A 24,366-nucleotide genomic window follows, 5' to 3' on the forward strand; every position below is an offset into this window, starting at 1 on the left:
CCGTGGTTGGAATTTGAACCCACAAACCTAGTGCTGCCTGGCGGAAGTGCTAACAACTTAGCCACTTTTATTTTGACTTGACTGGTATTCTTTTTTTTCTGGCACTTTCATTTGAGCTTGAAATTCCCTTTGACTAAACGCTAAGTCTGAACTCTTTAATATGCACAGCACGTTTGCAAATAATTGTACATATTAAAAAAGCTATAAACAGGTTTCTGACAGAAATAGCATATTCTAATTATTTTCAGATGGCGCCAGAGCAAATGATCTGCATTGGAGTGAATCTGATTTGAAAATGTGTGCTTGCAAAGCGATGATGCTGATCATTTTGCCAGATGTAGCACATGTTTTAGTAAATATTTCCCTCCAGGAATTTATTTTCAGACATGTTACACTGCTCCGTGTTGAGAATTGTTCCTTCTCTTATAATGGCGATTTAGCAAGAAATAGAGAACATTGTCTCCAATGAGCTACATTCACTAATATGCTTATGCTAAGGGGACAAATAATATAGTGGGGAAAGTCTTATAATTTTCATAAACTTATGCTTTTAGTCAGTAAAAGTGTCTCATTAAAACCGTAAGAAAGAAAATTGAGCTGCTGCCAAGAACAGCCAATTTGCCCTCACCTTTTAAAATAAATCAGAATTGTGATTGGTTGTTAAGGACAACAACTTAAAGTGGTTCTAAAGGCTGAAGGTTTTTTAGAATGCATGAAGGTAAAAAACTTTGTGTGCAGCCTCCCCAGCCCCCCCAATTCTTACCCAAGTGTTGTTTAATCCAGAAATGTTCACGATAGCCTTGGCTGTCCCAGGACTCTCCCTTCTCAATGGCTGAGACAGCAGCGGGAGCCCATTGGCTCAATGATGCTTCTGAATTTAAAGCCAGCTTTTGGACACCTACCCTTCTGATCCATGCACCACAGGCAGACCTCAACAGGATTAAATTTACCAATTTTTTGGTAAATTATAAAAGACGATGTTACGCTGAGTAAATAGATACCTAAAGTGCCACACTTCAAAATTGCGCACACTCGTAGAATGGTGACAAAATACGATACTTAAAAATCTTCATAAGCTTTAAACATTTTTACAAGTTTCCAGTTCAGAGTTACAAAGAAGGTCTAGCACTAAAATGATTGCTCTTGCTATAACGTTCGCTGCGATATCTCACATGTGTGGTGCCAACATCTTTTACATATGCATGCGTAACCTATGCATGTATTCACTTCTGTGCGCAAACAATCCTGAGTAACATCTTGTGATAGAAATAAGGCATGACCAAAAAAAAATTGATCTCATGCTTTCCAAAAAAAAGAAAAAAAAAAAGGCAGTGTTTATATCTAGCCTAACCGGAAGTAGCAAAATGACCCCGCTTCCGGCCTCCTAGACCAGTGGTCTCCAAACTGCGGCCCTTTGCTCTATTTTATCCGGCCCCTGGGGCAATATTTCATTCAATGATACCAACAATAGGCTATTATTCCCCCCACTGACACCAATGAAGGGGCACAATTTCTATCAATGACACCAGTGATGGGGCCCAATGACACCAGTGATGGGGCACAATTCCTGCCAATGACACAAACGATGGGGAACTATTCCTTCCACTGACACTAAAGATTTTTTTTGCCACTGACATTGGGAACTTTTCTAATCCCAATGGCCACAGTCTGGCCCCCCTTAAAGTCTGAAGGACAGTAAACTGGCCCTTTGTTTAAAAAGTTTGGAGACCCCTGTTCTAGACCATAGAGATTGCACCGCCAGATCATATACTGGGCTCCTCAATTACATAGGGGAGCCCGGAGTGGCTGCAGAAAGGGAGGGACGTCCCCTCTTGTCACCTGTAAAAGCGGCTACTTAGCTACTAGGTTAGATTATAGATATAAGCGCATCGCTGGCTGAAAAAAAAATTACCAGGGTTATGCCATACAGCTGCAGCCATAACCCCGGTATAACCACTTGAACACAATCATGATTCTGCGACAAGTGGTTAGAAGTGGTTGTAAACCACAGACATGTAATATGAGCAAAGCATATCCCAATGTATTTTGTACTTTCAATCCAGAGCACTAAGTGTCAATTCTCTCTGCTACATTAACTCAGTATGAGTCACTTCTGACAAGTTTTCCTGACAACAAAAGGGAGCTCCCGCACAGCCTGTGATTGACAGCCTTAGCTCTGTTCAGGTGTGTCATGTGAAGAGGAGCGTGTCCCTTCCCTCCAATTTGTTAGCGTATTTAAATCTGCTAGCACTCCCAACACTTCTCTCCCCCAAGATTGACAATGCTGCTGTCTGCTGTGCCCCCTGTGCTCAGAGTGGGGGCACTTTAATACAGGAGGTGTTTTACTGACCACCAGGTGAAAACAGAGTGAAAAAAAGCCTAAAAATGAGCACAGGTGGCACAGCCCCTGGATGAATGGTCACATGGAACACAGCAGACAGCAACAGTCTGGGGGGGGGAGGGGTAGTGTTAAATGTACTTGCAGCTTTAAATACACTAACACATTAAAACACTCCAGCTGACACTTTATATTTAGTTACAGCAAACTTTTTTTTGTCTTTTAGGAAAAAGGCTTACACAAATAAATAAAAGCTGACCATTGCAAGCTTTACTGTCAGTGTTAACATGATTTGTTTCATACCTGTAAACTGATACGTCTGGAAAAGAGCTTGCTCTGTTGAAATATAACTGACTTACTGGTGAGATCACCAAGTGAAAATAGAGGAAATAAAGCCTTAAAAAAGAAAACTAATACAGCCATCACATCTAAGAATTGGTAGGCTGCTTTATCATAAAGGTTTGCTTTTGGGTTTAATTCTGCTTCAAATAGCAACAAAGGATCTGAAAGCAAACCTCTTCTGCTGTGCTCTCTCTTTAAAAAAACTCATAATGCTCTGTGACTCCACATTTATGAGTGAAACATAAATTAAATATTTGTTTGGGAAATAAAGATTTTACTGAAATGTAAAAATAGATAACATACGTTTAAAAAAATTTAGATTTTTAAGCATTCGTAAACTCTGCAACACATTTAATAATTTATAGATGCATCATAAATGTGCCACAGGTTGTGCTAGTTTTAGATGGTAAAAGGACCATTTATTTATAGTTAATGTACCTAGAATGTACCATTCTGCAGTATTTTGCTATTTCAATGACAAACATGATCTCTAGTTTTTGTCCTGAAGTCACAGGGACAGGAAGTAAAAGGAAAACAACGTTTTGACTGGAATTGTGCTTTAACCTCAACAAACAAAAACAATTCTATTGGTTTAGTTTTTGGAATTCAAAGTTGTTTAATTGACATTTTTTTTGTAATGGTAGTCAAATTATGTGCAATGATTTTAAAAACATTCATGAAATATTGAATTATATATAACTGGTATGATAACTATGTGTTTTATACAGGGGTAAACATATTGGCCATGATGTGGATATCCTGATTACATGTCCCTGCAAAGAAGATGAAAAACAAATTTTGCACAAAACCATTAAAGTACTGAAGAACCGGGTAAGTAATATTTTATTACCATAAATAACTGATGCTCCTCTGCACTAATAAATCATCCAGGATTTACTTTCTAGAGATATAATTAGCTGACGATAAACCAGCAGTGTTATAGATGGTAGCCAAAGGGGCCCATTCATTTAAGCAGTGTCAGCCATATACAGACTATTCGTTACAACATTAGTTAAAAAACAAACATTACTGAGACCATGGAGCAGGACATGAGTACCATATGCAGAACCAAGAATTTAAAAAAAATTATTATTAACCACCTGCTGACCGCTCCATAGCACATTTGCTGCTACAGGGCAACTGCGCTGTGCAGGATCACTTATAGATAACGTGATCCTGCACTTCCGGGTATCAGGCGTGAGTGTGCGCTGGCGGTGGCTCGCTCCCGCTGTGTACACACAGCAGGTTCCATGGACCTCATGTCCGCCGGAACGCGCTGATCATTCTGTACACAGGCAGAACAGTGATCTGTAAACAAGGCAGATTGCCGTTCTGGCAGTACAAAAGGCATGGATCCTGTTTTCCTTTAAAGCAGGAACACCGATTCACACCCTCCACTAGTAAAAGCACCTCCCCCACTACACTGAAACACCAGTCAGGCACACAGTTAACGCTTTGATCGCCGCTGATGTTAACTCCTTCCCAGCCAGTGTCATTAGTACAGTGACAGTGCATATTTTTAGAACTGATCACTGTGTTAATGTCACTGGTTTCCAAAAAAGTGTCAAAAGTTTCAGTTAGGTGTCCAATTTGTCCGCTGCAATATCGCAGTCCCATTATAAGTTGCTGATCGCTGCCATTACTAGTAAAAAATAAAAGAAAAGTAAATAAAAATTCCATAAATATAGCAAAAGGTTTGTAGATGCTATCATTTTGTACAAGCCAATCAATATAAACTTATTGTGATTTTTTACCAAAAAATATGTAGCAGAATACATATTGACCAAAATTGATGAAGAAATTTGATTGTTTTCCTTTTTTTTATTGGATGTGTTTTAGAGCAGAAAGTAAAAAATATTGTTTTTTTTTTTTCAAAATTGTCTTTTTTTTGTGTATAGTGAAAAAAAACAAAAAAAAAACCCTGTAGAGGTGATCAAATACCATCAAAAGAAAGGCTCTATTTGTGGAAAAAAAAGGACATCAATTTTATTTGGGTACAGTGTCACATGACCGCGCAATTGTCAGTTAAAATAACACAGTGCCGTATCGCAAAAAATGCACTGGTCATGAAGGGGGTATAATCTTCCAGAGCTGAAGTGGTTAAAAAAAGGGGAGCTCTACAGTACGTTCAAACCACTAACAGGCTGCATCTGTCTGCACATTATAGTTTGTTAGAGTGCATGTGCCCCACCACCATGGTTGTCTTTTTGGGTGCCAGAGAAGCTTAGTTTAGGGTCCTCTTTACATATTATACACATAATACACATCATAGTACGAGATGTTCATTTGTTATTATTATCATTATTTTTAGAGCCTACTGCTTTTCCATGACCTTGTGGAGTCTACGTTTGATGACACAAAACGCCCAAGCAGATGTGTAGATTCACTTGATCATTTCCAAAAGTGCTTTCTAATTCTTCGGCTTCAAAAAGAAGAAGAAACTAAAAATGCTAAAGAGTCTTATGCCCACCGAAGATGGAAGGCTATTCGCGTAGACCTGGTAGTAACCCCATACGAGCAATATGCCTTTGCGCTTCTTGGATGGACAGGCTCACAGGTATGAATATACTTTTCTAGTACCCTCAAATTATTTAGCTTTGTAATAAACTTCAGTAAGACTTTGAACAGCATATCATGGTAGCATTTGACAGGAAACACAAGAGGGAATACAATATATCTGATTTAGGAGGCTTATAATATTGGCTGATTTGGAGTTGAGAGTCTTTATTCAAAAAACAGGGATTTGCTATTTATATGACCGAGTAATTAGATTCTATTAAATCAGCCTCTATACATTAGCATTTGAAGATAATTTGATGAAAAAAACGACCATACCTGGTTCGATTAAAGCAGATAATGCTCCATCTCTTGGATTTCTAAACCATTTCTGATGTCTCAGAAGGTAATAAAAAACTGTGAAAGCAGTGATCCTTGTTATGGCCAAGGAACCCTATTTGGTTCCAATGAACAGTGAAGATGTTCCAATTCCTCATAGCTTTCAGTAACAAGTTCTCTTATATAAAAAATTTTTAAACTGCCCTCTGTCTGCCAGAGTTACCCATCTGGGTCATCATTGTTGCTGTCCCTGCACAATTTAAGGGTCATTGTTGATGTAATAATGTACTATACACTTATGGTTAAACCTCAATGAGTCTGTACATCAATTGCCAACAGAGAAGGGAGACAGTTTGCCTTGCTCTTAAGGCTATTGGTTCTTGGTGTACTGACGCAGACTGGACAGTCTGCATCTTCTAACTACTTTGGCCCCACACTCAGTGTTCCATGGTAATATAGAAGAGTTGTATTGCTTTTTAGCCCTGTCAAAGAGAGCCCCTTGGGACCTCTGAAATGTATGGGCTGTTTTATTGCAATTACTGTGATGAATAAGCTTTATCTGGACTGTCAGTCAAATTTAGGCTCTTTTTTTTTTATTTTTACAATCTTTATGCCATGTGTGGCTTTGATACAAGATTGATCTTATTAGTGTGACAGAAGGACTGCATTCATTCTTCAGCAGAGTGTATTCCTGGTGATTTTGGGGCATTTTTTTGCACATATATCAAGCTTCAGGCATTTGTTTCCTGGGTTCGGCAAGGAGTTCTTTGTGTGTGAATACGTGTGCCAAAATGCACAAAAACACACATATTGCACACTTCCACTGAAGTCTGTGGGTCCTAAAACACCTGATTATGCTAGAAAAATATCTCATGTACTTCTCTGAACGTAGGGCGTAGACTGTACATTGAAATGTGGACAGGCACTATTACAAACAATGGGATTCTACTTGTTTAGCATAGTCAGGTGTAGGGAATCACACTACAATACACTCAGGCTTGAATGGTGGCTAAGCCTACCTAGTTGACTGTGATAAGAGAGCGTGGCCCAAGCCAATTGGCCTAAAAAAGTGAAAATATAGCTGTCAATGGAGAGAATGCAGTCAGTGGCTGGGCAGAATGGTGGCAAGTTTTATGCTGACATTTTTTTAAAGTCTAAAACTTGGTTGAACTTGTTTTTTTGGTTGAACTAGATGAACGTGTGTCTTTTTTCAACCTGACTAACTATGTAACTATGTAAAATGAACTCACTCAACTTATATCAAAGTAAAACTTTTGTCCTGTGTTGCGTTATAATGTGATACAAAGGCACTAACATTTATAAAGGTGGGCCTACAATTTTTTCTATTGCCATAGGTTTATGTGCGTATTAGAACAGCCTTGTGTATAACAATGAAAAATTATTGTTATTGGTCATTATGGATTATTGTGCCTTATCTGTGCCTTGCTAGTGTAAAACGTCCCGTTCTCTCAACACTGCCATAATGGTCATTATATTTAAACATATTATCCCAGCAATGTCATTGAAACAACAGCTTTGCTCAAAGCAGTTTTACCAATGTATTTGCTTTATGTATTAAGAGATCATGCAGTTGATTTACTAAAACTGGAGAGTGCAAAATCTGGTGCAGCTCTGTATAGAATGATTTTTTTGACATGCGTCGCCCTTCCATGTGCTCTTTGCTGCAAAGGCCAGTTGTAGGTGGGGGCAGTGGCCAGTTGTTTGTACTGATGTTATGTTGGTGAAGGGACGCACTGGACGCCATTGTGCTATGTGCTGGGTGTCCAGTGCACCCCTGTGCTATTTGGAGGAGTGGGCTACCTCCGGGCTCACCTGCCCTCTATCTATCCATTAGAATGCATGTGCTTCAACTATGGAGGCTCTTATAAATGTACAGTGTTAGGACTGCAGATAATACTGGGGAGCAGTGAAGTGGATCTGCAGCTTACGCATGTATTTGCAAACCCCTGTTTTTAACGCAAATTGTTAGACAGGAGAATTTGGTTGGTAGCAGGCTGGCTGATGAGTTGAGCTGGGAATTTTTCGTTTGGCTTTGGTTTTGTTTGACATGGGCCGACCGTCCTTATGCTGCTTGCTGCGAAGGCCAGTTATAGGTGGGGGCAGTGGCCAGTTGTTTGCACTGTATAGAAACCAATCAGCTTCCAGTTTTTTTTTTTTGTCAAAGTTTAATTGAACAAGCTGAAGTTAGAAGCTGATTGGCTACCATGCAAAGTCCTATCAGGGTTTGCACTCTTCAGTTTTAGTAAATAAACCCCATAATCTCTGTTTTTCTGTTGATGCTGTCATTTACATAGCAAAGATTGGGTGGTCTGAACCTGTACTGTTCCAGGGCAACATAACAGGTTCACATAATGGACCGTCCCTCACTGCTTTAAAAATCTATTTGCTACCCGGCCACCCCATTTTCCCACTAAAACAAAATCAAAAGAGCAAAAATGAACCATATTAATTCCACATCAATCCGATCAGAGCTTACACAAGGTAAGTGTCCTCCCGTGACAGCGAACCACCCTAAAGCTGGCCATACATGAATTAAAATTCAGCTGGTTCAGCAGGGATCCATCGATCAACTTGGATACAACCAGCCTCTCGGATTTTTCTTCATGTAATTACAACCAGTGGCTTTAGCCGCTAGCAGTTTTCATTGTATTCCGTCAGATGGCAAGTGTCCCCCCCCCGCCCCGGGAATCGAAAGATTTTCTTTCCTACTGCCTGTGGTGGAAGGGAAGAAAATCGATTCATCTATGGCTTGCTTAAGGATTGGCCACACAAGCACCCAACACTGTATCCAAGGAGAAATAAGAGGACATCACTTGCTCCACCATACCCAGCGGCACTAAGTATTTCATTTCATTTTGATAGGGAAGTTACCACTGGGGAGGGAGTTTCTTTTAAATGGACTTGTTACTTTGCCCTGAAGTTCACTTTAATTTCAGGAGACTGATAACATCTGTTTTCTGATTAAACGCCATGGGTTACTGTACCCTATTGCCCTTTATAGACCTTTATTTCCCAATATATCTGATAATTAAACCGCCTACATAAGTTGGTATTGCATTTTATTTGTAAATAATTCTTAAAAAATAATCTAGCCTTAACATGTTAGCAAAAGTACTTTGTTGCATAATGTCAGATTTTTTTAAATACATACAAGAGGATATATTTTGCTGTAAGAATATGCCATTTCCCGATATATTATTAAGCCAATCAGTATATCACTTTGTTACCCAAAATTCACGATTGAATGTTAAGTTCTTGTAGGAGTAAATGCAAAGGCTTGTCTTACAAAATGTTATTATCATTCACGTTGTACATATGAATTTGTGCGTGTGTATAAAGTCACACACTCCCCCAGCAGATGCACAATTGAACAGTGTGTTACAAGCAGCATACATACTGTAATTAGGGAGCTGCAGACAGGCAGAACTAACATTAGTCAAGTAAAGTGATACTATTATATCTGAGTGCTGGACAAAGTATATATTGTGCTTCCCAGGCTTAATCAGTGCTGCACAGTTTTTTTACACCAAGAAAAGCATAACTACCATTTTCAGGCAGAGAGAAAAATCAATGAATAACTTATTTATATCAGTGGCCTTTTTCCTGATTTCTAGCTTTTCGTAATCGTTTTCATCCTCTGATCTTACATCTATTGATCAGCTTGGTACATTCAGCCTGCCCATTAATGGTTTGAATCTCAGCCGGTTCCTGCTGAATCGGCCGAGATTCGAACCGTGTATGGCTGGCTTAAGTAATTTGTCATGAACCAAGTGAAATGGAGTGAACTGGGCAATACCCTGAATACAACTGGCTTCACTGAGGAACAGGGAAGTGTATCTTTCCCCAGCTGCAAGGGCTTAGAGTAGCAGAGCTTGACAAACAGAGGGGTTGACTTACTAAAGGCAAATAGATTGTGCACTTTGCAAAGTGCATTGGCACCCTGCAAGTGCAGTTGCTCCAGAGCTTAGTAAATGAGGTTAAGGTTCACTTTACAAAGAATACCCAATCACATGCAAGGATAATAATAGAAAAAAAAAACTGCATTTTTGCTTGCACATGATTGGATGATAGAAGTCAGCAGAGCTGCTCATTTATTTAGCTCTGGAGCAACTGCTCTTGTAGATTGCAAAGTGCACAGTCAATTTGCCTTTAGTATATCAGCCTCAGAGTATCAGGAATAATGCCTGCAGCCAGGAACCACAGGTAGAATGTAAACAGGAACAGTGTCTGTGGCAGGAAGAGAAAATGCTGGGTCAGGGTACTAAAGATAGATCACCCTAGGTCAGGGTAATATGGGAACAGGGAACAGAGTCTAAGGGGGAGAGGGTATTCACCAGGTTTGGACTCTGCATCCTGCCAGGTTGTTTCCCCAGATACTGTCAGGAAGATGCAAAAGGACCACTGGCAGAGACAACCAGGTAACTAGAGAAGAAAAAGAGGATGCTAGTGAAATCACCAGAGACATGCTTGGATGTTCCCAGCTGCAACGGCTTGGAGGAGCAGATTTTGGCAAATGGAGAGTACCAGAAGCAACCCTGTCCAGCTGCAAAGGCTAAGGGAAGCAGAGTTTGGCAAACTAAGCATACCAGGAATTGAAGTGCCAGGCTGCAGAGGCTCAAAGGAACAGAGTTTGTCAAATGGAGTGTACCAGGAGCAGCTTTGTCCAGCTGCAAAGGCTTAGAAATGCAAGGATCGGCAAACAAATCGTATCAGGAATTACCGTGTCCAACTACAAGGGCTTGAAGCAGCAGAGTTTGACAAACAAAGTGTCAGGAGCAGTGCCTGCAGCCAGGAGGTAGAGTGTACTAGGAACCAGGGGCGTAACTAGAAATAGCAGGGCCCCATAGCAAAATGTTGTATGGGGCCCCCCTGCAAACAGCCCCCCCCCCCACAGCTGCCCTAGTGTCAATGCAGCGTGACCTGTGCCACATACAGCGTGACCTGTGCCCAATGCAGCGTGACCTGTGCCCCATACAGCCCCACCTATGCAGAGGAAGAGGCAAGCCACCCAGATCAGCAGAGAGCGGGATTGCCCGCTGTAATAGCTTTCATTTGAATTTCCTGTCTTCCCAGGGCTCATCGTCACATAGCCCCACCTCTTGGCCCAACGCCTTTGATTATGTCACACATCCCGCATTGGATCGGCGTTCTATCTATCAAAGGCACCGGGCCAAAAGGTGGAGCTATGTGACGTGAGCCCCGGGAACACTGAAAATTCTAATGAAAGCTCTTACATCGGGCAATTCAGCTCTCTGCTGATACGGACAGCTCGCCTCTTCCTTTCCTCTCTCTTCCCCTGGCTGGGAGACTGTGCCGGCGGTGCTCTTATCCTCACTGGGCCCCACTCAGCTGCAGGCCCCATAGCGCCTGCATGGGTCGCTATGGTGGTAGTTACGCCCCTGCTAGGAACAATTTCTGTGGCCAGAAGAAATAGGATAACATGAAGAGAACATGCTGAGGGTTAGGGTACTATGGATAGAATACCCTAGATCAGTGTAATATGAGGAAAATAACCTGGATCAGGGCAATATGAAATGAATACCCAGGGTCAAGGTAATATGACATCAAAACTGTGGGCCAGGGTTATAGAAAGAGAACATCCTGGGTCAAGATAATTTTAAGAGAATAACCTGGCTCAAAGTAATAGGAAGAAAATACCACAGAGTAGGGTGATTTGAAGAGAATACCCAGGTCAGAGTGATATCCATCTGGGGAGAGGAGAGGAGACACAGGGACCTATTTGAGGGTTCAGTCAGGGGAAGGGGAAAAAGAGAGCCCAGGATAGTAAGATTAATGCCGCCTAAGTGCAAAAGATGTGGAATTGTCCAGGATGGGTGACATGTTGGCTGAGGTCTAAAATGTATAGGTAGCTCATGGAGGGGTACTGTACAAAGAATGGTGGTTCCCAATATGACATACCTGGCTAGGAAAATTAACCGTAGAATGTGTCTAAAGGAAGAGCTGATATCCTATACTAGTAATATACAAAAATTCAGTTTCAGTGTGTTTGCATCATCTGTGCAATGAGAGTTGACATTAACAGCCACATTGATGAAAATAAAGATTTCCTTGTGTAAAGTTACATAAATTGTTGGGTAAACCAAATTTTTACCCAAATAAACTCATTTCCATGTTTTGAAGTCTGCTTGTTTTGGCTGACTTACATAGTAATTGTATTTTTCACACTTTTGATCATTTGTTCTCAACCTTCCTAGTACCGTGACCCCTTGATAAAATTTCCCAAGTTGTGGGGACCCCTAACAGTAAAATTATTTTTGTAGTGTGGGTTGTCAGCACCCAAGGCAAGACATGTAATGTGTGCCCCTAACCCATAGACATTTAGCGCTCCCTGAGTCCCTTCCACTCATACAGTATTAAAACCTCTTATGGTACATTTTAGGATGTACCACTCTTTCTCTGTGTTCTCCTTTCTTTCCCTTTTATCTCTCTCTATCCTAATTTCTTGTTTTTTTCCCCCATCCCGCTCTCTAGCTCTCTTTCTTGTTCTTTCTTTTATTCTTTCTCTCCCTTTTTCTTTGTTCCTCCCCCTCTTTTCCTTTCCCATCCATGTATTCTCTATTTTTATTCCTTCTCTTACTCCTTGGTGGGGGGGGGGGGGGGGGGGGTTGAATGGGATGAGTGGCAGTGCTGGCGGGGAGTTGGGATGAGTGGCAGTGCTGGTGGGGGGGGGGGATGGGATGAGTGGCAGGGATTTGGGATGAGTGGCAGTGCTAGGGGAGTTCGGATTAGTGGCAGTGCTGGGGGAGTTCTGATCAGCCAACTTAGGTGCTCTTGATCTAAGTCATCTGCTGATCTGAGAACTGTAGTGGGGACTTTTAGGCCCCTTTCACACTGGGGCGGTAGGGGCTGTCGGCGGTAAAACAGCGCTATTTTTAGCGCTGTTTTACCGCGGTATTCGGCCGTTAGCGGTGCGGTTTTAACCCCCCGCTGGCAGCCGAAAAAGGGTTAAAACCCCTCGTATAGCGCGGCTATAGCCGCGGTATTACCGTGCTATAGCCGCGCTGTCCCATTGATTTCAATGGGCAGGAGAGGTTTAGGATACACCGCTCCTTCACCGCTCCAAAGATGCGGCTGACAGCAGATTTTTTCTTCTCCTGCCAGCGCACCGCTTCAGTGTGAAAGCCCTCGGGCTTTCACACTGAGCAAACAGCGGAGGCTGTTTAGGGGCGGTTTGCAGGCGCTATTTTTAGCGCAATAACGCCTGCAAACCGCCCCAGTGTGAAAGGGGCCTTAATGGCAACTATAATCACAGGTAGTGTTACTCACTGTGTCTCCGGCTTCACTGTGTCTCCGACTTTGTGGTGTCTCGCAGCAGTGACACCTATGCCGAAATCAGGAGATAGGGTCTCCTTCAGCCCCTCCCACTTCACATTCCTCACCAGTCAGCTTACCTCTAGTCTCTGCCCCCCAGCCATGCTGTGAACTGAATGGGCGGCCGCGAAGCGGCTGAGTGGGCAGCTGGAGGCTCCAGGAACAGCCCAACTGGGCAGTCACAGGCTCCAGGACAGCCCTGCTGGGTGGCCACAAAAAAGCTGGGAGAGCGGTGCGGGCTTCAGGAACAGCCCAGGATTCGGTGACCCCTGGAAAATCATCATTCGACCCCCACTGATCTAAGGGCTACTTATAATGTAGCACACATATTCTTCTATGAGTATTTGCAACTACGACATGCTGTGTTTACTCAATTTGGTGCCAGTACTCAAAACTGCATCCACAGGCTCCCAAAGGACTGATATTAGGGTTATATTGACATTTATTGCATATCAAGCTGCCTTGCAGGTCAGGTCCAAGTGACAGTCCTTAATCCCCTCTATGACTGAGGAGGACTGGGAGGAAGTATGCTCCTTTCACTTAACAGTATCACCAGGCATGAACAATAAATTTGTACCCTTATACATCAAACTTACCTCATGCCCGTCCACCAATTTGCCATACATTGTATCCTTACATCCAACTGCACCAGATGCTGGCAGTCTGGAGCAGAATTTGTAGATCTTATGTGGTCTTGCCCAGATATACACCAATACAGGCAACACGTGATTCGTAATTGCTACCCCAGTCCTGCTAACCTGGAGATATGCCTGCTGGGGCTTTTAGGTAAAGAAGTATGGCCTAGGTGCACAAGAATGTTTGTAAGAGAAGCCTTGTTTTTAGCCCCAAAGATGATCGCACTACAACCATCTCCACAGTCCCTCAGTCAATCAAATCATTCCCTATGAGAAAATAACTTATGACATTAGAGGTTGTCCCTGTAAACACCATAAGATTTGGGATGCTTGGTGCAACTCTACTCATACTTTATCACTGGTTAATGTTCTTTTGCATGACATTGTACCTGTCTAGCTTTCATCTGGGTTTGACAGCCAAGTTAGCTGAATTTAATTCCCTTTGGATGTATAATAAAAACACAAGATGGCTGTTGCAATTTTGAACTGTTTATTGCTATGTTCAATTAAACCCCTATTACCATTACAGATGTTTATTTTTGGATGTAACATTTGTCATATTGCAACGAGTTGTATAATTTATCCTGTATTTTGTATTCTTTATTTGCAATAAACAGAGTTTCAAAAAAAGTTAGACAATTGAGAATCATATGTTATATAATAAGGATCTCCATGGGTTATATTTTTTCCTTATACTCATGAAGGGGTTGTTCTGTAATTTACACCCTTAATTCACTGAGGTCTGTAAAAGAGAAGTGTGAACTTTAATCTTGGCTTCCCAATCTGCCATGGTAAAAGACTGATTCTTAAGGGAGGTGCTGCCATTGATACCCTTTTAGTTCCATGAGTATCTATGAAAACACTTTCCCCAACAACCTGCCCATCTGAGCATAGCACATGCCTGGCTCTCCAGTGGAAACAAACGAACCATGAACTGTTTATCTCTGAATAACTTATCTTTCTGCAGAGGTGGTAAGAGTTTAAAATTTTTTCTACATCTTTTAGAAAAGATGTTTAGCAATCCCTTAGGCCCCTTTCACACTTGTGGACCATTCAATTCATCAGTTCAGTCATGTTTTTTCAAGAAAAAAAACAGATGAAGTTTACATCAGTTTTTCGTTTGTTTTTACATCAGTTTTTTACATCCACCAGCTAGAGTCCTTAACCACTTTCATCCCGTAGCCATTTTTTCAAGCAAAAACAGACCATTTGTCTGTTTACATCCAATGATCCAATCCAAAAAATGGATGTTGACGAAAGCAAATATAAATAGATGATCATCCGTTTACATCTGTTTTTCCATAAAGACAAAAGTATATATACATATACAGAGGATGTGGGATGTGGGACTTACCGTATATACTCGTGTATAAGTCAAATAAGTCAAATAAGTCGTGTATAAGTCGCCCAAATTTTCAAAGTGCCCCCTTCGACTTATACACGAGTCACCGCCTTCTGTCTGCATGATCAGCGTGTCATGCAGGCAGACGGCGGCCAGCGTGTGCTGCATAGACTTGGCAGCGGCTCTCAATGTTCAAAAGCCACGCCTCCTCGTCTGTGATAGGCAGTCAGTGTACAGCCTATCACAGACATTCTCTCATCCTCGTCCGTGGTATGAGGATGAGAGAATGTCCGTGATAGGCTGACCGCTGACTGCTGGGAAATGGAGTTTTTTGGACGAGGAGGAGGCGCGGCTTTTGAACAGTGAATGGCTGAATACTACATGCTGATCAGTGCAGAGCAGCGCACAGAGGATGCACAGGACACAGGTAGGATGCACACACACACAGACACATGCACACAGGTACATATACATATACACAGGACACAGGTACATATACACATGCACATATACACAGGTACATGACACAGGTACATATACACATGACACATGCACATATACACAGGACACAGGACACATGACACATATGCACAGGACACATGATACATGCAAAGGACACGGGGAGGTATACAGCTGCAGATGGGCATTGCTGACCCTCTTTTTCCACTTACAGTAGCTGCTGCATTTCTCACCCTTGTCTTATACTCGGGTCAATAAGTTTTTCCCATTTTTTTGTGGTAAATTAGGGCCTCGACTTATACTCGGAACGACTTATACTCGAGTAGATACAGTATACACTTATACACTTATATTTTGTGGTGAATTTTAAATATTTTTACCATATGAAACTAAAATTGTACCTTCTTGTCTTTTGCATACTCTTGCTGCTGCCAGCATATGTACCATGAACTGTGTTCAAGGGTCTCATTACCTTATGTATGTTACTTATCAATATTACCAGGAAAATGTATGTATAACATAATGTTTAATGAAATTCCTTCATATTCACCCTATTATCTTTTTGCTGTCATATGCTTCATATAAAGTCCCACATCCTCTGTATATGTTTATATACTTTTGTCTTCTAATATAAATGGGATGGATATCTATGACCTTACCAGGCCATGATATCATTCAAAGTCCCTAGGGATGTAAATACATGGTCTTACCAGACCTTGGCTTCCTGAAAGTCCCTAAAATTCCCCCTTTTTTTTCCTGTTTTATAATGTGAACAATGGCACATTTTCCTGTTTTTCCATAAAGATGCATTAATGTCAACGGATGAATGAAATATGGACAAATGGTCCGCATGTGTGAAAGAGTCCTCAAGTATATCTCTATGTAGCATCCTAGTGTTTAGGCAGGGTTGCTTTTAAATTTAGTTAAAATTTAAATTTAGTTTACCAGGCGGTAGTTGCCCTGGTTAATTGTTAGTAGATCCACTGATTCCTCTCTAGTTCTGGGCTTGCTGCACCTGCTCTCTTCTGTCGCTAGGTGGCATTATGCTGGTGACATTAGATAGACAAGGGCTTAGCAAGGTCAGGTTATGAATGGATGGGGTGTCTCAGCCAGTTGGCAGGGGTTTCTTTAGCCCCCTGGCCTGCTGGGAGAGCCTATTTATTTAGGTGGAGTCAGGTGATAGGGGTTTGGTGCCACCTGGATGGCTGTCTGGGTGGACGTGTGTTATGCTGCCCCGGGCTGCTAGGCCAGAAGCCTGAGGCCTATCCTGGGAACACCTGGCTGCTAGGCTATCTAAGGGACCATCCACCTTGTTACCGGAGACCACTGTGAGTAAGCGGAAGCAAGTGCCAGAGCAGTGTTCCCACCAGCCGGGGACGGTAAAGAAGTGGGAAAACTTCAGCAAGTGCCAAGCTAGAGACCCAGCGGGACAGCAGAGGTGACGTGGAAGAGCTTAGGGGATCCAGTGGCGATTGGGTCTGAGAGTCTAGTGAGAGACTGGGAGCTCGGTGAGTGAAGACCTACAGTGAGAGACTGTAGAGTGCGAGGAGAACTATTTATGTTACCAGTAGTTATATTAGTTAAATGCAACTACCGTTAGTGACTGTTACAAGATTTGTTGCCATAGGAGACAACGGTCCTACCTATACAGAAGTGATGTCTGGCTGGAGGCCTTTCCCTGTATAGCTGTCTTCCTATAGAAGTCTCAGAATCTGCCAATTAACATGTCATCTACTTAAGAGTGTCCTTGCCCTAACCCTCTCTCCCACAGTTCTGTTAAGAGACAATAAATCTCTTTTGCATTCAAAAAGTGTCTGGCGCCCATCACTCCATTTTGCATTACACCCACCATGCCTTGTAACCCACTCTACAAAGAAGGATGTCAGCTCTCCCTAACTCTGGAGGTCACCATTAGGCCTTTGGAGGTCCAGGACCTTGCTACATTTGACCTTGTTACAACGTGGGGCAAAGGTGTTGATCCTACAGCAGTCGCCCATAGCAACCGGCTACCGCTACATCGGGATTTCGTTTTGCTCCGTGGGAAAGTGGCAAGTAACATATTTGCTCCGTATAGACTGTGTTATTGTGCATTCTAGCAATGTGGGGAAGAACCAACATGTCTCATTGCTCATGGGAGAGTGTCAGCCTGGTCTTTTGACACTTCACTCCAGCGCTGCGGGGGTTAAAATGGAAGTTTTGGTGCCGTGCAGAAGGAAAGGCGGGCGTTGAAGTTTCCAGAGAGTGTGTGGGCCAATCCTCTGGCAGGGGGAGGAGATGTCGCTCTGCAGAGGAGGACACGCTGTCGGACGTGTCGCCATCTTAGGACTGGGTGCTGAAATACCGTTACCTAGAGGACAATATGGCTCATCTTGGAGCTCCTATGCCTGAAACTATTCATCCTGCTTCAGCTGAGTATGACCCCAGGGCCCTTGCCAGTTTCTTCGTCTCTGGACAGACAATCACTGATACGGGCCTTCTGTTGGTTCCTCCCCAAGGAAACTCAAGTGCCTGCATCGGCCGCAACTATGGATACAGCCACCCCCGAGGATTGTTACCCTCCTATTACCACTCGTCAGGCTAAGTATGCCCACCTGTCTCATGCCCAGGGGAGCGCTCGATCTTGCTTTTTAGGCCCGACTGTACTTGAAATTGGTAAGCCAAATAGTCGTGGAAAATGAGCGGAATGAGTAATGACTGTTGCCTAAGTTTAAGATGTGCCGGGTCGCAAAACGCTTGAATTGCTATGATTATCACTCTCATCCTAAGAGAAGAAAAATGTTTTTCTTGCCAGTGAAAGTTGCGGATTCAGCCCTTTATATAAAGTGTTCATTTAAGTGGTTGTTGTTACCTACGGCCCATGGCGGGGGTCCAGAACCTCACTGCCATTCATCCATGATTATGACTGTAAAACCAAACTGGATTGTGTAATTATTCACAAGTCTAACATTAAAGACCTTCAGCACTACATCCCTATCACTGATACAAGAGGGGAAACTCAACGGTTACCAGATCCCAGGTACTATTGGTAAAATGTTGTTGAACTGTATTCATTCATCAAAACCATGTGGATTACAACTGTGTGTTCTGTGGTGTCAAGACGCTATGCTGGAAGTCACTCCACCTTCTTCGCAGAAATGTTGCTAGTTGGGATGCTTCTGTTGGGCTATACTGCTGGGACTGTGATCTGCCGGCAGTTGCAAGGAGTGCCTACTTGAGTCACACTGGCTAGTGTTCTGGAATCGCTAGTGTGCCTACACCTGAAAAAGTAACAGGTTGATCTGCCTGTCAGTGTGTTTGTTCTTCAACAAGTGAAGAAATCTTTTCTCAGTCCCTGGCTGTTGTGTGGACAGACTGAGATTACCGATGCAAGGGGACCTAATTCAAGAAGTGCAATCCCTTGCAGCGTGGCATGGCCAATTGCTGTTTGACTGCAGCCATGCATACTTTCCCTGGAGTTGTCCCTTTGAAGATGTGAAACTGCTGGGAAATATTGTTCTACCCTGAGAAAAGGATTGATGGACTTTGGGGCTCCAAGGACACTGTGGTGTTTAGTCAGTTAGGTAGAATAAGCTGTGGCAAAGAGGGCAAGTTCTCACCTTAAAATTGAATAATGGACTGAAAGGTACACAAGGACTCTTTTCTGAATATGCTGGCCACCAGGTGGTGTGAGGGTGGCAGCCTGAGTGAGCCATTGTTCACATTATACAACTGTTTTATAGAAATTGGTAAGTTTCTTTAGGTCTGTTATGAAAAAGGAGTGGCACCCTCGGATAGGAGTTGGGCCCATTTTTCATCTGCACTCATGTTTAGATATGCCATAAGGTTTAATGTTTACTCAACACTCACTATATATATATATATATATATATATATATATATATATATATATATATATATATATATATTGCACTGTGTTATTGTAGGGATAGGATGTATTTCTATGCTGTCTATTTTTCTCTTTCGGGTGTTCCTGCACCTCATGCGTCTTCCTTGGCTAAGGAGAGACAGTGACTTCAGCTTTTATAACCAAGTTAATATTTTCTATATTTTTCCAGGTGTACATAATAGATAGTTAGGATATAAGGCTACTGTTTTAAATGTTCTCCTTTTTATACTGTTCAGGTGGTACGCCACACGTAAATTGTAAATATTATCTGCTATTTATATGCCCTTGTGTGAAATGCCACTTGCCTATGTATATACACCGTTGCTTATTTCTGTTTCAATGTTTTTATTGAAATTTTGCAATACAAGTATATTATGAACAAAACATACCACTTAATACTCCTCGATGACCAAGGCAGTCAAAAGAGGGAGATACATAGCAGGAACAATATAGCACTTACACAGAAGATGTATCAAGGTAGAGCAAAGTTCCTGACTAGTTTACTGTCTTAGAAAAGAATTGTTAATTTCCGTTAGAAGAACAGACAACCTGAGAAGAATTTTAAACTGGGGACTTCCCCCAGGAAGGCCCCCGAGATCATCACTCCACCCCCATGGGAGCACACTGTGGAGCGCGAGAGCTTCAGGGTTCCTACCAAAGGGGATGTCTCCCCACCTCCTGTCAGATCCCCCGGGAAAGTGCTCGCACTGGAAAGAAACCCAGGCGCAGAAGCCCCCCGGACGGAGCTGACAGACACATCGTCCAGGATAGCATCCTAAGGGTAACTAGCTGCCATCTGGGCTGATACACTATGTGAGTAGTTTAGGACAACCTAAAAGAACAAATGAGGAAGTTTTAGCCTAGGAAGACCGTTATTAGCCATTAGCTGGTATAAGAGAGATGAGGGTAGAGCATGAAAAGAAAGAGTAGAGAGGAAAGATGAAGAGAAGAAAGGGAGCCAAAAGTAGAGAGGGGGAGGGAGGTGGGGTGGGATCAATGGAGAGAGGTGGTAATCTTGCCGGACTCTCCCCTACGTTAGCAGATGACCTGGGTAAAGTGAAATACCGACATACCTAGCCCAAGGTTCCCAAATCCCTTCAAAACGTGGGACCGTGTCACGCAGTTTAGCCACTATTTGTTCCTGTGACATTATCCAAGAGATCTTCCGTTTGGTGGCCGATATGGACACCGAAGGAGTTTTCCAGGCTTTCGCTAGAGTAACTTTGGCTCCCAAGCACATAAAGAATATAAGTTGTTGTGTGTTTTTTGAAGTGTTGGGTATTTTGCAATTCAATAGAATGTATGTGGGGTCCTGTGGAACCACTGCCCCAGATACTTTCCTTAGGATATGGAGGAATTTGTTCCAGAAACTCCGTATGCGGGGGCAGGTCCACCAGATGTGATGCATCGTGCCAATATGACCGCAACCTCTGTAGCAGAGGGGGGAGGAGTCCGGGAATATCCTGGCAAGCCTGACCGGGACGTAGTACCATCTAGTAAAGATTTTAATTTAGCTTCAATCAAGGCTATATTTAAGATACCTTTCGATGATCTGCTGAAGGCTTGGAACCACTTCGCAGGGTCCCACTGGATGTCCAGGTCCGATTCCCAGGATCGAGCGTATACCGGGGTGTCCGTCCTATCTGCCAGGGATGCGTAGATAATGGATATCCCACCCCTTTGGGGGGCAGACGAAGAGCACCATAGCTCATACATCGTGGCCTTAGGAGTGTTCGTCTTGTCAGTACAAAGTGAGTGGAGAAAGTGGCGTATTTGTGATAGTCGAAACTTTTCTGAGGTAGGCATTTCCAGAGAACTCAAACAATGGCCTAATGAAATAGGGCCATTGGGAGTAAAGAAGTGTCCTATTCGGAAAAGGCCCTTGTTCAGCCACCAATTAAATGCATGAATGTTCATCCCAGGGGGAAAGTCAGGGTTGTGAAATAGGTGTGTGAGAGGCCTTAAGGGGGAAATCAAGTTGGCGTGGGTATGCAGTTGGTCACAGAGGGCTAGGGAGTGGGACAAAGTGGGGGCTAAGATGGCCGGTCTGTGTTTGGGAGGTCTCCATGTTAAGAAGTCGAGAGGGAAATGTGGTACCGCTTGTCTCTCAATGGAGATCCAATCTGGTCTGCAGGATTTAGTGTAAATGGCTGAGAACTGTGCTAACTGTGCTGCCTGGTAATATAGCCACAAGTTTGGTAGTCCCAGGCCCCCTTGTGACCGAAGTCTGAATAATATTTCTTTAGCAAAGCGATGGCCCCTGTCCCCCCAGACAAACCTAATCACCCTGGACTGAAATTTGGTCAAGACCGATTTTTTAATCGGTATTGGAAGTGATCTGAACAGGTATAGTAGGCGAGGCAGGAGAGTCATTTTGACTGCGTTGAGTCTACCTAACCATGACAGGCCCTCCCCCGACCATTTCCGTAGGTCCTGCTCTAGGGAGCGGAGCATGGGGGGGTAGTTAGCGGCATATAGGTCTCCAATGTTTTTCGTCAGCTTGATACCCAAATAGGGGATTGAGTGGCTAGCCCATGTGAAGGGAAAATGTGGTCGGAGTTGGTCTATGAGAGGTACTGGGACCGAAACATTTAGGGCCACCGATTTAGTCACATTCACCTGAAGACCAGAGATGAGACCGAAGTCTCTCAAAAGTCTAAGGACATTAGGTGTGGATGTGAGAGGAGCAGTGAGGAACAAGAGCATGTCGTCAGCAAATAGGGCGCAATTGTGAACGTCAGGACCACATTTCACTCCCTGGATATTCTCGTTCGATCTGATGGCAATAGCCAGTGTCTCGATTGCAATAGCGAAAATCAAGGGTGAAAGGGGACAGCCCTGTCTAGTTCCCCTACGAATATTGAAGGGTTCCGAGTAATGGCCCATTAGTCGCACCTGTGCTGAGGGTGAGGAATATAAAGTGTTAATAATCGTGCGGAAACCGTCGCAAAACCCCCAGTGTTCTAGAATGTCAAAAATGTAGGGCCACGACACGGAATCGAAGGCCTTCTGCAGGTCCAGTGACAGCAAGAAGCCCTCTTGTCCAGGGCCTCCGTCCCACCGGGACTGCAGAAGGGAAATCAAGTCGATAGCTCTGCGAACCTGGTCCGGTCCCTGTCTCCCCGGGATTAAGCCCACTTGGTCCCTATGTATATAATGAACAATAAAGTTAGACATCCTGTTTGCCAGGATTTTAGTCATTATTTTGAGATCGGTATTGATTAAAGAAATAGGGCGGTAGTTGCCCACCTCGCCTGGGTCTTTACCCTGTTTAGGTATGACCGAGATAAAAGCCGAGTTTAAGTCGCTAGGGATAGGGGCTCCATCCCGGAGGGAGTTGAAGAACCGGGCCATGTAAGGAGCCAGACGAGGGCCAAACTTCTTGTAATAACATACCGAAAAACCGTCTGGACCCGGGGCAGAGTTTATTTTCAAGGATTTAATCGTTTCTAAGATTTCGTCGGAGGAGAAGGGGGCGTCTAGCAGGTCGCGGTGTGTTTGCTGTAGTTGGGGTAGGTTAATGTCTTGGAGAAACCGCTCTCTGGCCTTGGAATGAGTGTGGGGTACTGTCTCATAAAGATGTGAGTAATAATCGTGGAATGATTTCATAATGATGGTAGGATTTTGCGTTAGATTACCCGACGAGGCACGAATTTTGGGAAATACCAAGGTACGGATCCTCGGGCTAAGCTTAGTAGCTAGCCTAGCGCCTATCCTATCCGATTGGTAATAGAAACGCGCGCCGGACCACCGTAAGTGTTTCTCCGCGGAAGTGGTGAGCGAGAGATTGAGTTTCACTCTAGCTGAGTCAAGTTTGGCCAAGTTATCCGGAGTAGGGTGTTGTTTGTGGGCTTTACTCAGCAAGCGGAAATCCGCAGTGAGGCGCGAGACCTCCGCCCTGCTTTCTTTTTTAAGTTGTGAGGAGAGTTGTAGGATCCTGCCCCTCAACACCACCTTGTGTGCAGCCCAAAGACATCCCGGGGAGACTGACCCCGTGTCATTCTCACTGAAGTAGTTGGAAAGGGCTTTGTCTAGAAGCGTGCAATGGGTTGGGTTGCTTAGAAGAGTTTCATTAAGGCGCCATCGGAAGGAGCCCTTCTCGCCCGACCCACCCCTGAGTGACATAGACATTATCGAGTGGTCGGACAGTGGAGTGTCATAAATTTTGGAGGAGGTTACTCTCGGGATTACGTGTGGTGGGACAAATATGTGGTCAATCCTAGAGAAGGTGTGGTGGGGGACCGAGTAGTGCGTGTAGTCTCTAGTTTGGGGGTTCATTTCCCTCCAGATATCGATCAGGCCAAAAGATCGGACTATTTGCGCCACCCGAAGGCTACGTTTGGGGGGCCGTTTTGATTTGGGCCGCAGGGGGTTTGATTTGTCAGAGGAGTAGTCAAATGGGGTATTGGAGTCTCCCCCCAATATTACTGTGCCCACGAAATGCGGTTTGAGTACCTTCAGTGTGGTGTCAAAAAAGGTGTCTTGGTGTGTGTTGGGCGTGTAGTATGAGACAAACGTGTAGGCCTCACCATTAATCATACCAGAAACTAGTATGTAGCGTCCCTCTGGATCTTTGATAGTGTTTGCATGTACGAATTGAGTTCTGTTGGAGAAGCAGACTGCCACTCCTCTTGTTTTGTTGTCAGCATTGGCAATGTGGAAGTTCATGAAGCTTTTGTGCAGGAATTTGGGCTGATAGGAGGCGGGGAAATGAGTTTCCTGAAGCAGAACTACATCAGCCTTCAGAGTGTGAAGCTGTTGCAGTATTTTGCGTCTCTTCACAGGGGAGTTAAGGCCTTGTACGTTGTGGGAGAGGATCTTAAGTGTCCCAATCAGTGTGGTGGAGTCAGTCATGGGGAGGCCATGTGTGTGGTGCTAAGTGTTTGTGATTCTCACCTGATGTCCCAAATGTCCCTGGCAGATAGGAGACATCCCCAGCAGCAAGACGGGCTCGACCAGTGGTGCAGCAGACGGGAGATCCCGTGGGAACCTGTAGCTGAGGAGGAGGGAGGAGAGGGGGAGGGGAGGAGAAAGGAGAGAAGAGCAGAGAAAAGAGGTAGAGAGGAGTGAAAAAGGGAACCATTAGATATCGTGACCAAAAGTTTTTACCCATAACCCAACGGACCAGCGAGGGGCCCTCCCCTGCCTGGACCGGCACCCAGAACAAAGCAAAAAT

The 24,366-nt window shown here is 43.6% G+C and overlaps 1 protein-coding gene across 1 annotated transcript in view; it reads left to right on the top strand.

Annotated features, from left to right (window-relative positions):
- Nucleotides 1–24,366, top strand: part of DNTT (DNA nucleotidylexotransferase) — a 670,580-nt gene that overhangs the window by 446,762 nt on the left and 199,452 nt on the right. Inside the window, exons 8-9 of the mRNA XM_073596073.1 lie at nucleotides 3,409–3,511; nucleotides 4,992–5,237. Coding sequence (XP_073452174.1) covers nucleotides 3,409–3,511; nucleotides 4,992–5,237 — 349 coding nt within the window. The remainder of the gene's footprint in view (nucleotides 1–3,408; nucleotides 3,512–4,991; nucleotides 5,238–24,366) is intronic.

The sequence above is a fragment of the Aquarana catesbeiana genome, linkage group LG08 (genome assembly GCF_042186555.1).
Source record: "Aquarana catesbeiana isolate 2022-GZ linkage group LG08, ASM4218655v1, whole genome shotgun sequence".
Taxonomy (NCBI): domain Eukaryota; kingdom Metazoa; phylum Chordata; class Amphibia; order Anura; family Ranidae; genus Aquarana; species Aquarana catesbeiana.